At 39.4% G+C, this 13506-nt stretch overlaps 1 protein-coding gene across 7 annotated transcripts in view; it reads right to left on the bottom strand.

Annotated features, from left to right (window-relative positions):
- The window catches only part of heatr5a (HEAT repeat containing 5a), a 187825-nt gene that overhangs the window by 120177 nt on the left and 54142 nt on the right, over positions 1–13506 (bottom strand). For all 7 annotated transcript variants that reach the window (XR_011982490.1, XM_072698932.1, XM_072698927.1 and 4 more), the window contains exon 7: positions 5124–5287. Coding sequence is in view for 6 of the 7 variants with exons in the window: in XM_072698932.1 (XP_072555033.1) it covers positions 5124–5287 (164 nt within the window). In the remaining variant the exon portion in view is untranslated. The remainder of the gene's footprint in view (positions 1–5123; positions 5288–13506) is intronic.

Here is a 13506-nt window from a genome sequence, read left to right as displayed (position 1 = left end):
CGTAAGTCCGCAGTATCGTTACCTCTGTAGTTCGAACTATGGTTTTGGGAAACACCTGCGTCGTACTTACATAGTTCGAACCACGCAAGTTGCTAACATAGTTAGCAACGATGGTTTTGGGAAACGCACCCCTGGTCCGGAGCAGACTTGTTCGTAGGTATAAATTACCATGGTAATTCAGCGGGGATTCATTTAAGACACGTTGATGGAACGAAACTCTCACTTAAGTAAGACTGACTTGTCAAAATAAGTCAGACTTTCCCTTAATCCTACTTCATGGAATACCCCCCTATTCATTATTGTGCATTTCACTTACATGCCAATTAGCACCATTTTCCCCCACCAAATAGGTGGCTCATTGTATTTCCTTGAGTATATCTTAATGTCCATGCTTTCAAAAGTAATTTATATTACCTAAAGTGCTGTGACTGAGTCCACTGAAGTCAAGTTCATGTCAAGAATGCATCACTAACTCCATTACCGGAAAAAACACAAGTTCAGTTCTAGACTATGAAGCTGAATTTAAAAACCATAAATTGAAAACTAAAGAAATACCTTGATCTTTTATATTTTAAATAATATAGTCCTATAAATATTTATTTAAAAATTAGAAATATTTATTTTCAACTATAAATAAATGATTTGCCAAAGACAAACGTAACAAACAGACCCCCACTGCATCCTGTACTATTCTTAATTTCAATGTAACATGACTGTATCCTGTTGACAGTGTTCTTGCAGGTTTCAGTAAGTTAAATTTAAGACCTTTTTAAGACCTTTTAAGACCATTATGAGTAAAATTTAAGACCAACACGATGCATTACTAGAAAACATTTGAATGATACCAGAAATTCTCATATTTTATGTCATTCATATCCTTAGCCCAACATCCACATATCATATGTGTTTACAAAGTGCGTTTTAATAAGTTCACATGTGTTTAAAGCATGTGGGAGTGGTATTTTAAGGCTTAAACTATAAAAAAGTTTATGTATATGGTCTTTCTATATCGCAGATTTTCACCTATCCCTGATGGGTCTGGATCCCCGCCTATCGCGGAAGTTACGTTCCAGACCCATCAGGGATAGGTGAAAATCCGCAATATAGTAAGACCATATACATAAACTTTTTTATAGTTTAAGCCTTAAAATATATAGTGATCCCCTGCCTATCGCGGAAGTTACGTTCCAGACCCATCAGCGATAATGAAAACAACTGGAAACAGCTGATAAACACGGGGAATCCACCAGGGGTTAACGAGGGGGCGTGGCACACGGGAGGAGTGGACCAGCGAGGCAGGACATACTGCACTTTTAATCAGATTTTTTAGATTTTCTAAGCAATTTTTATAAGTTTTTTTTTTCATCTCTATTTTGCTTTTTTGTCTTGGTTTAACTTTTTAAAATCTTGTTTTTATAAAGCACATTAACTAACCCCTGTGTATGATAATAAAAACTTGCCTTACCATAAGGAGACTGAGAAACGTTCTCCTCAAGACCACACGAACAACTAAAAACTATATGCTGGAAACTAAGACATTCACAAGGTAACTCCATGAAAAGCTCTGTAAAAGTAGAAATGTGTTTATTTTACAAGATAACGTGAGCCAATTACTGGCTAGTAGTTGCCTTTTAACTGAAAAAAATTACTCCAGTCATCAGAGAAAAAAGTTACTAACGCACTACATCAAAACATTTACATTGCAATAATGTATGGCATGAAATAAATTTCTAAGTATATCATTCAGTAATACCAATAATAAAATAACATACCATTCACATTGGCCTCAAGAACTAAGTTAGCGCTTGATTCCCCTGCACTTCCTGTTGTGGCTGAGCGTGCACCTAACGTCAGTGGCTGAAAGTGCACGTTCTGCAGCCAGACCCTTCTCAAACTGTTTGTTTGCCTAGCTGCAGTGATCACGCAATGGGTTTTGTAGTTTTATTACCACGGAGACACCAGTTCAGATCATAAAACACAACCAACTGATTAGTTTTACAGCGTTTTACTATTTTATTTTCTGCGGACAACGCTTTTTGGGAATGAACGGAGATAAGAATTTTAAGACTTGGGTAAATTAAACTTAAGACCTAGGATGAAAATCTGGGCATTTTTAAGACATTTTAAGGCCTTAAATTTAACTTTCTAAATTTTTGACTTTTTAAAACCCCGCGGGAACCCTGTGTTGAACACATCTCAAACTGGTTTTGGAACCAAAGAATATGCATAAAACACAGTGTCTTTAATAGACTTTTTAATTTAGCAAACTTTTTTATTAAACTAGCAAACTATTTAACATGTAAACAATGTAGCTAAAGATGGTGACACACAACTATGCAACAACATGAATTTTATCTATTATGATTGGGACTCTCCACACTACAATATCAGCATACTGATTTTCAGAAATACAAGTGCCATGAGCATTTTATGACTTAAATGTGCAGAATAGGGGTGCAGAATTACACAGTTCACAGGTCACAGTTTTTGCAACAACCCAACTAGTAGCCACCATCAGCAAGGAAACATCATTGATTTAAAAAATGGCCCAATAGCCTCATTTAAGCATGTAGATATGTAGGTACCTAATGTTTAATGCGTCTCATCAGACAGTGGTGTAACTCAGATGGTTAACATCCCTGTATCTGAAAAATTTCTGGTTTGAATTCATCATGTGGGACCCACCTGTAGGAAAATTTTATCATCGAGATTTCAAAATACCAGAATAGTGTTGCTTTGGAAAATACCGATGTTTTTATTAGACAAAAACAATGCTTTGTAGTCATTTAGTTACTTAATACTCAACACACCATGTACAAGTATCAGGTACTCTACATATTTATGTATCAGGTACATGAATTAGCCTTTTATTTTACTTCTGGGAATGAAATAATTTATTTACAGCTAGTATCTGTGCACTTCGATACAATGTGTGGATGGCTTGACCACAGACCCAAGACTCCAACTTCTGGTTTGGCAGACATTTTCTTCATACTTTATGAGTTTTATGTAGTATTTCTTGGCCATATTAAACTAAATTGTAAATTTGAGAAGTAGTAATAAGATCCATCAAAGATCAAATAGAATAAAAATATCAAAAAGAATTATCCTATTTAAATTTCTATCTCACAAATTTCTATCTCACAACCGGTTTCTTTGCTGTCACTAAGCACCATTGCTTCAGTTTTGGTGCAATTTGTCTCAAAATCTGAAAAGGTCCAGATCTTCACCCATCTGTAATAAGCAGTGTCTGGCAAAAAAAAATTAAGCCACACTTCTCTTTGCTATCACTATTGCCTTGTTTCCACCAACATCAAGTTGGTGCTGGGCTGGTTCTCGCGGAGTGCCTTTTGAGAACCAACCCACATTTCCACCACTTTCAAAAAAGAACAGAATGGAAATATTACATAGGCAAAGGCAAAAGTAAAATAAATCTGTATTTCGTTTTTTGGATTTATTTTAATCTGTTTTGGATTTTAAGTTTTTATAAGCTGCTAAACTGAAAAAATAGTTTTCAGAATATGACTCATTGCCCCCTGTCAATTGCCTGTATCCACTTTTGGCACCGTAAATGGCTCCCCTGTCTGTGTGTTTAATTGAGGTTATGCTCACTGTTTCACCACTGCCCTTTTAGGGAATGAACAGTAAAACAGTCTTCTAAAAACTGACGTCCTGGTCTCTTCACCACTCAAGCGTCACAATATTTTATTTATTCAACCAGCAACATATTTATACTTTACTATTAAATCTGGCCAGCAGATCGATCTTTCGTTTTTCACAGAATAAAAAAATTATATTCCGCTAATAAGCTGGCAATTTTTTTCCACTGCCAGCACCAGCAATATTAGACTGAACTATATTGGTTATGGATTGAATTTTCTGGGTATGCGGAAGGCTTGGACGCGATATCCCCTTCAACTTTCGTTGATGTTACGGTTCCAAATTCTGAGACCAGCTTTTCTGTGTTGCCATGATAGAGCTGTTTTTTCTGGTCCATGGCCAGTTTTTTGCTGTGGAAACACTGCTATCACAGCCTTAAAGGGTCAAAATGGACAGATATTTAACAGGTATGATGAAGCATATCTTGCTCTGGGTTTAACTGTTAATATGATAGGAGATGAGGAGAGACCTGTCTGTATTTTATGTTTGAAAACTTTGGCAGCTGAAAGTATGAAACCCAACAAATTAAACTCTCACTAAATGCCTTGCATTTGTTTCTGCATTTGTTCTTATATATACAGACTGAATTTTATTGTTGTACTTCTGGAAAGGTGTTAATTCTGCCTTTTAAAAAAAAAAAAAAAAGTGCTGACTATTGAAGCAGTGTAGTATCAAATGTCAGAAAGTTGTTTGAAGTGAAAGCTGTTTTTTTTTTTTCTGAAGAAATTAATGTTAATGAATTATTATCTACATAAAGTTACACCTAGGCTTTTTTGTCATTGTTTTATTGAGGTGGGGTGTGAAAATATTTCTTCGTGCCAAGTGGGGAATGATAGAAAAAGTTTGAGAACCACTGCGCTAATGGGATCAAATATCTAAAAGTACTGTTTTTTTTTTTTTTTAGATATCACTATACGGTGCTGCTTCAGTTTTGGTGCCATATATCTCAAAATCTGATCACTTCCAGTCTATGACCCACAAAATGTGCCTGCAAAAATCAATTAAACACATTTTGAGCTATTGGGGCAAGGTCCTAAAAGCATATGTGTTCGCTATCCGAATACAATAATTAACAACAATGACAAAATTTCACTTTAATCTTCTTCTTTAATGAATGTGTGTATCTTTGTAGAATTCCTTCTGATACTGAAACTGAACATTGTATTTCTATACTGGCCAGTAGAAAGTTTTATTCACACTACTATAATGATCCAAACACAAAACATATAACACAAACCATGCTTACAAAGTCACTGATGGGAAGCATGCACTCTGTGGTGATACTGCTGCATAGTGCAGTGTACTTCCTGTAGACAGGAAGGACCCTGAGAAAAGCAGGAACCACATTAAGCATGAACAGGGAGAGACTGAGAGCCATTCACTGAACATGCTATAATAGGTCTTGGTACCCTGCAGTCATTATGATGGTGGTAGTGGTGGTGCTAGTGGGGGGGCGTACTCACTTGCGTGATGCCCACCCGCACGTCCCTGCTCACTGAGCCGCCCCCTTTCAGTATGTCCCCGCTGGCCCGCAGGAAGCTGCCGCCACCACCACCACGCAGGAAGCCGCCCCACAAAAGCTCCATCACCTCCTCCAGGGAGCTGCGCCGGGGGCCCTGCCTGGGAGCTGAGGAGAGCAGAGGAGCCAATGAGATGATGACAACTCAGCTAGGCCTTACATAGCTAAATATGCTGCATGTAATCTTGAGACTAATTTCAACAGATCCCAGGTGAAAGAGGAGAGTGGCATAAGCAGGATAAACAGGATAAGCAGCCATTTAGTGTTATGCATTCTCTTCATCTTAGTTTTTGTCCAGGACACTCGCAAGGTCAGACACTCAGACTCCTCGCTCAGTCTCACAACAGCCCCAATCAGAGCCTCAATTGACTCTGTGAGGATAACAACATTGTTGATCATTGAATCTTTTTTCACCAACGACCCTGCCCAACACCCAGTCCATGCAAGAATTAAACAGAGTAGGAGCAAGAACACATCCCTGACAAACCCTTGAATCAGCCAGGAAAAACGCACAAGTTCTCTCTCCACTCTGCACAGCACTGACAGTACCCGTGTACAGGCTGCCATAGCATCCCACAATTTCACGGGGATGCCGTGAAGTCTCAGCATCTCCCACAGGGTAGCTCGATCAACCGAGTCAAACACTACGGAAATCAACAAAGGCTGCAAAGAACCTCTGCCGATATTCGCATTTGTGCTCAAAGAGATCCCTCAGTGCCAGGATCAATGACTTCTTAGGCGTAAAACCAGACTGCTCTGGTCACTGGTAGGCGAGCAAATGATCACAGAGGACAGCCTTACCACCAACCTGGAGAAGTTCACACCGGATACCAACATCCTAGCTGGAGGATCAGCTTTAAACAGCTGCTCAAAGTATGTGATTGAGATGTGCATAATGCTTTGATTCCTCTGTAAGCAGAACGTGGGTCACTACAGCACAGATGGTGTGTCACCTGCTCACAAATTCCTCTAACAAACGCCTACTTATCAGCCCTCACACCCATCCTCCTCTATTCCTGGTACAGACTAGAGTTGCCACCAAGTGGTGTGCTGCCACTTCTCTCAATAATATCCAAGGTGACCTATGAGATGAAACAGCACGTTCTGGGAACACTGGCAACACTAACACAACCCTCAGCAACCTTCAGGGTCTTGTTGTGGAAAGTCTCCCACATCACATTAGAGTCCGCAGCTACTGAGTATGGCAGCCATCAGAGTGATCAGACCAATAACAAGTCTCTGTACCTCTGAGAGTAGCAGCACTGAAATGTGGAGTTTACAAAGCTTCTTCGACAGCAGAGGAAGATCTTGCCGGAGAGACAAGACGTTCCACGTTCCACATGCGTGCAGCCTTGCTATGGCTGGCTGTGGCAGAGCTACACCCGTGGAGAACAGAAAGTTGTCGTGTCTGCTTGGCCAGAGCTGACATGATTTTTAATTTTTTTTTATGGTGGTTGAAGCACCAATCCCGCCACCAACCCATTGAGTTTTCTCAGCAAGTTAGAGGACCACTTGCAGGGTCGGATGCAGTTTAACGCCATACCCAGGATATAAGCATTAATATAAAGGGCAATAAAGTGGCAGATTTTTTGTGTCCATATGGTTTAGCTAAATTTAAAAGAGCTAAAATTTGAAAATAAACTTAGAAGTTACATGCATACATTTCTTTTTTGGGGACCTGTAAAATGTATTATTTCAATTTGAAGATTATTTGGGGAATATCAGTGTGGTGTAACCGTAAAAACATTATTCCAAATAATTAAACTTGCTTTAAAAAGGTGAAATTCTCAATAAAACACCCTATCAGCTAGTTTGGCATAATCTTACATTATAACTATTTAATAGAAAATAAAAGTTCTGAATATTATAATTAATTTGGGGATTCATGTTAGTCAGGTCAATTTCCTTAGTGTGAAGGAGCCATTTGTTCATATTGTGCAAGAAAATCCATGTAACAGGAAATAATATCACAGGAATGAACCCCTGATGCCTTTAAGTTAGAGGGCAATATCATTAGTTTATGATGCTTATTAAACATGTAGTATGAACTAACTTACTATGGGGAACTTTTTCAGGTGTTCACTGTTATATTTTTAGAAAAAGTGATTATTCCACAACATTATTAGCAATATTATTATTATATTATTATCTGTAATGGTAGGATAAAAGATTTTGTTGCATGACCTTAGTGTTTTAGAAATGTTTATCTTCATTGCATATTTGTATTCTATTTACTTAGTTCTAAGCAATAAATAATGTAATACATGTATGTAATCTCTTAATATAACAAAATTAAGTGGGTGAACAGTGACTGTTGAACAGCAGTTTTAAAAGTAAAATGTGATAAGATAAATGTTACTCAATGATTGAACTTTACATCTTTAAATACAATTTGTTAGATTTCTGCCAATTAATACAGTGTAATAGAGACACTTTGAAGCAAGGAAAAACTGAGCACAAGTGAATGCTGATCCTGATGCTAGGATCAATTACCTTGCCAAAAGAAGTGAAAGGTAGTTTACACACTCACACACACACAGGGAGAGATCAGAGAGACAGAAACACAGACACACATGCAAACAGACACAGACACATGGAACAGACATACAAACAGCCAGACACACAGAAAAAAGACAGCCAGACAGAGACAGAAACACAAACACATTTTTATCCTGATTTGTTGTTGCTAGATATTTTTCCTTAACTGAAACTGTTAGGATCGGTGCCTGTCCAACCCTGTCCTATGTGTCTTATACTCTTTTGGTCAGCAGGTGTCAATGGCCATCCTGCTTCCCCCTCTGTATCTTGTAGCCCCTAGTCCATGGTGTGTTTCACTGCTCCCTGGGCCACCGCATGTCTCAATGAGTTGAGCATGTGGCTCATGGGCTGAGTCCCTCCGGTCATGGTTTGAGGTTGGCGGCTTAATGGATATTGGTTTTATTTTACCCTTAGTATTTATATTGTTCTTCTATGTCTGTTTTGTGTCCCTGTTTAAGGTTTACCCTGCTCATACCTGGTTTAATTCTGTTATGTTTATATTTATGTTTTTAGTCTTTCCTAGTGTTAGCCCTCAGTGTATGTTAAGGTTTCCTAGTTCTGTGCTTGTTAATTATGTTACTTCACCTGTTGCTTGTTGTCCCATGCCTTTGCTGACAGGTTGTTTTTGGTTATGTTCCATACCAGCCCCTTGTTAGCCCTGTTATCTATGTAGATTTCAGTGCCTGCCCTCATTCCATTCTTTGGTCTGTGATTGTAGCTTGTTAGCAGCTGCTTGTTTCCTAGTCCTACCCCTTGTTCTGCTCTGACCCCTAATTGTGTTTACATTGTCGTCTCTTTAGTTTGTTTGTTGTTAATTTTTCAGTTTTGTTAAAAAAAACCTTTTTCATTGGAGCTGCTCTGTGGATTGTCCCTCTTTTCACTCCTTCACCATACCCTGCCATAACACTAGAATACATGAATTCATGATTCTTGTTTACTATGCAAATCAATAAGGCCTTCTTTCTACCTTCCAATAATACCCCAATTTGGACTAACCCAGATTTTGCCGTCAATAAAAAATACTTTAAATCTTGGTCTGACAAAGGTATTACCTATCTCAGGGATATATTTCAGAATAGTTTGATTCCCCTTTTTGATGCAAAAATTTGGGATTAAATTTCTGAAATATCTTCAACTAAAATCCTCAATCTATTAATATAACAGATGCTGATATAGAACTACACTCAGACTTTCTCAATAGTACCGTTAAAAGTAAACTGCATCTAACATCTACAAAATTCTATCCAAAATTTGCTCCTACGTTGCCCTTCTTCTACCTCTATCTCCCAATGTATCACTTTTATCTCCCCCAATGCCACAAGCTGACACATAATACATGCTCACCATTAAGGGGAAAGTTCAGTATTGGGTCTCAACAGTCTATACATATAAACTGTATAATAACAACTAATAGTTATGTCACTGTATTTTTTTAGTTGATTTCATTATTATTTTTTCCTTCCTTTCTTCTGTTCTACCTTTCTTTTCCAATGACCTGATGTCATCTTGTTGTATGTTTTTGACCCTTTAATGAAATAATAAAGACTTTTGAATTGGTAATCTTGCCAATGCTTATTTGTCACTGACCCATAAACAGTTAATCCCCTTACCTGCATTCCAGCTTTTAAAATATAGAACACAAATTGACCTAATTTCAAACCTAACTGCACATAGGTTAAAGAATTTAAAACCAAAAATTTCAAAAAGCAGCACTGGGTACTTGACAGAAAAACAAACCATTCCCATTTTATATACCAACATTGTATACATAGTATACATTGTATATATAGTGTAACAACCCCTCATTGTATGAGAAGTGCTTAATTAAATAAATGTTTGCAAACTGCTACTGAAGTACAAGGCCCATTTTTCAAAAACACACAGAAATCTAACAATCATGTAGGCAGAACTAGACCTACGTCTAAGCAGGAAACTGCAGATCATCCATTCTAACTACCTGGGATAACACCACAATAACAGTAACAGGATGAAAATGTGCCATAACTTAAATAAAATACAGTGGTACCTCAGAACTCGAAATTAATCTGTTCAGAACTCCGGACCGAATCCTAAAAAGTTTGAGTTCTGATCGAATTTTCCCCATAAGAAATAATGGAAAACCAATTAATTGGTTCCCAGCCCCTAAAAATTACACCGAAATATGTTTTTTTTTTTAGCATTTAAACACAAAATGAACCGGACAAAACAAGAAAAGCATATACTGTACTAAAGACATCTAAGCACATTTATCAAAACAGTAATTTTTGAAGTAAGAAAATAAATGTAGCCAAACAATGTGTAAAGTTAAAAAACAAACAAACAATGTGTCCTGCCCTGATCGTCCGCTCCTTCCGTGTGCCACGCCCCCTCGTTAACCCCGTGTGGAATCCTGTGTGATCAGCTGTTTCTGGTTGTTGTTATTAGTCCGCATTTCAGTTTGTTTCCCCAGTCCGGTCATTGTATTGTCCGTCTGTGTTTTGCCTGCCTTACCTGTAATTAAACCCCTTATTCCCCAATACCCTGACGTCTGCACCTTTGTCTCCGTCCCGCTGGGCACCACAATATTATTATAATTAAATGTATTAATGGTTTATTATTAATGATATTAAAATAATTAATAAGAAGTCTTTATTTTTAAATTATTTTATTATATAATAATTACTGTTACTGTCTATCATTGTCTAAATGTATTTTTACTGTCTAAATATATGTATTCAGCTAGTGTAAACATGCACGATCACAGCGAATGCGAGGCTGAGACTGAAGCGTTACCCTTTGTTTCCGCTGAGAGACGTGCCGCATGACTCATTTCCCCGCGCGTACAAATTATCTTAGATCGGCGTTCACGGTTTGACTTCCGAGATCGAGTTCTAGGTAATTTTTTTTCACACTGGTTGGTTCGACTTTTAAGAAATTTGAGTTCTAATGAGTTCGAGAACTGAGGTACCACTGTATAACCTACACAACTAATTAGAGGGAAAAAAAACTCACACAGTCAAACTGAACAGTGTATTTGACAGATATACCACTTCTACTCTAAAAGCTGAAATTTACAAATTAGAGGCCCCATACTATAATTAGAAAAACAACTGTATCGATGTGACAACATAAATACAACATTCAAGGTTACTTTTGTGTGTCTAACATGAGCTGGGATTCAGAAATCGAGTAATCCAGCAATTCAAAAAATAATCCTGTTAGAGTGGAAAATGTATTACTTTTATCATATTAAGTATGTGTGTTAGCAATATGTAATATATATGTATCAGCCCCTGCGTCTAGAGACAGGGCAGAACAAAGTGGTCCCTAGACGCCGAAGGATGAGAGAACAGGAACTATAACTCTGGGTGGGGGATAGGCTTGTCAACATGGCCAAGGAGGCCTACCCTGGGTTGTGTAGCGTTTCCTGATAAACCTTTGTCTGTAAAGGTACTAGCAGTATTAACAGTTTAAACTACGCCCCATGTAAGCCCCTCCCGCCAAGTATAAATAAAGAAGCCAAGGGACTGCCCGGTGTGACACTGAACTGAGGCGCAGATACTGTCTGTTGCATCTAAGTGAGTGGGCACCCTTGCGCAAGTAAAAGATAAGAAGTGTGCTGTCTCTTTAAGTCCTGAGTCCAAGAAGTGCATGTGTGGAGTGGCAAGCGACAGCGCTTCCTCCACATAGGTAAAGGTGAGAGGGGGTCAAAGCTACGGCGCTTTCCTCCAGCTCCCCAACAAATCCCAAATGTTTTACTCTTGTGGTGGCTCAGATTAAAGTCTAAAAATGTAAAAATGCCTTTGAGGCCCAATTTTATTGTGTTATAAATTCAAACCGTAGAAGCTGATACACTAAAACCACACTATTCAATTAAATTTACACTTGGTTTCATGTCCCATTATTCGGTCGAATTCCTTGGTGCCTAAAATATCATTGGTCTGTCAATAAGATCAGAGATTAACACTATACAGTGCCCTTTTTCACAAGATCTTCTGCAAGCTCAAAGAAGGAGAAATTTAATTATTTTCTCAGCACAACTCCACTCATTTGTCCTGTAAGCAATACAAGATGTTTATTTTTATAGATCTCAAAACCGTGAACTAGGGGTGTTGGAGAGCATTCCTTCTGGGGACTCTCTTGTTCTGCTGGGGGACTTCAATGCTCACGTGGGCAATGACAGTGAGACCTGGAGTGGCGTGATTGGGAGGAACGGCCCCCCCGATCTGAACCCGAGTGGTGTTCTGTTGTTGGACTTCTGTGCTCGACACGGATTGTCCATAATGATCACCATGTTCAGGCATAAGGGTGTTTATATGTGCACTTGGCACCAGGACACCCTAGGCCGCAGTTCGATGATCAACTTTGTAGTCGTGTCATCGGACTTGCGGCCGCATGTCTTGGACAATCGGGTGAAGAGAGGGGCAGAGCTGTCAACTGATCACCACCTGGTGGTGGGTTGCCTCCGCTGGTGGGGGAGGAAGCCAGCCAGGCCTGGCAGGCCCAAGCATATAGTGAGGGTCTGCTGGGAACGTCTGCCGCAATCCCCTGTCAGGAGGAGTTTCAACTCCTACCTCCGGCAGAACTTTTCCCATGTCCCGGGGGAGGCGGGGGACATCAAGTCCGAATGGGCCATGTTCCGTGCCTCCATTGTGGAGGCGGCTGACCGGAGCTATGGCCGTAAGGTGGTAGGTGCCTGTCGCGGCGTCAATCCGCGAACCCGCTGGTGGACACCAGTGGTGAGGGATGCCGTCAAGCTGAAGAAGGAGTCCTATCGGGCCTATTTAGCCTGTGGGACTCCAGAGGCATCTGACGGGTACCGGCAGGCCAAGCGGGATGCAACTTTGGCGGTCGCTGAGGCAAAAACTCGGGTTTGGGAGGAGTTTGTCGAGGCCATGGAAAACGACTTCCGGACGGCTTCGAGGCGATTCTGGTCCACCATCCAGCGGCTCCGGGTGGGAAAGCGGTGCAACATCAACACTGTTTATGGTGGGGATGGGGTGCTGCTGACCTCAAACCGGGACGTTTTGGGTCGGTGGAAGGAGTACTTCAAAGACCTCCTCAATCCCACCGACACGCCTTCCGATGTGGAAGCAGAGTATGGGGACTTGGGTGGGGACTCCCCTATCTCGGGGGCGGAGGTCGCTGAGGTGGTTAACTCTTTCATTGTCGCCGCCTAGTGGTTCGGACGCATACGTCCAAATTTTCAATAACAAAAAAAAATGACGTTCAATAAAAGAAACAAATGTATCAAATCAACCAAAAACGGCTTGTTACACTACAAAAAACCTTTCAGATAATATCTGTAGAAAGTTGCGCAATTTTTGTGCCATGGTTTTTTTGTAACAAGTAAAAATAAAATGACCATGGTAGCCATCTTTAAACGGGTCGAGTGTCGGGAAGTAAAATATAAGTGTTAATAAAATGAAAACTAAGCACTTCAAACTATTTCTTTCACGGCCAATACTTCATAAACCGTCACAGTATTAAGACAAAACACGCATTTTTCCATAAATATGACTGTAATGCTCTCAAATAGCTTGCTCACTCATCGTGGAAAAATGTCAGTCGGCATTCTGTACATTCGTGCAATGTTTTTTATCTTCGGAGTTTTAGAAGAAAACCAATGAATAAAATGACAAAGTTACCCTCGTTTGAAAGCTTGATCTCTTATGTACATAAATCAATCACTGTAATCCTTCATTGTCAAGTATTTTTTCAGATATATGCTCTGCTTCCCTGCTAGCACATTATTTTTTACGCACTGAACCTTTGCCCATGGTTATGTTTCACCATAATAAACTTTTTAC

This window comes from Paramormyrops kingsleyae, chromosome 14 (genome assembly GCF_048594095.1).
Source record: "Paramormyrops kingsleyae isolate MSU_618 chromosome 14, PKINGS_0.4, whole genome shotgun sequence".
Taxonomy (NCBI): domain Eukaryota; kingdom Metazoa; phylum Chordata; class Actinopteri; order Osteoglossiformes; family Mormyridae; genus Paramormyrops; species Paramormyrops kingsleyae.
This window is presented reverse-complemented; position numbering and strand designations above follow the sequence as displayed.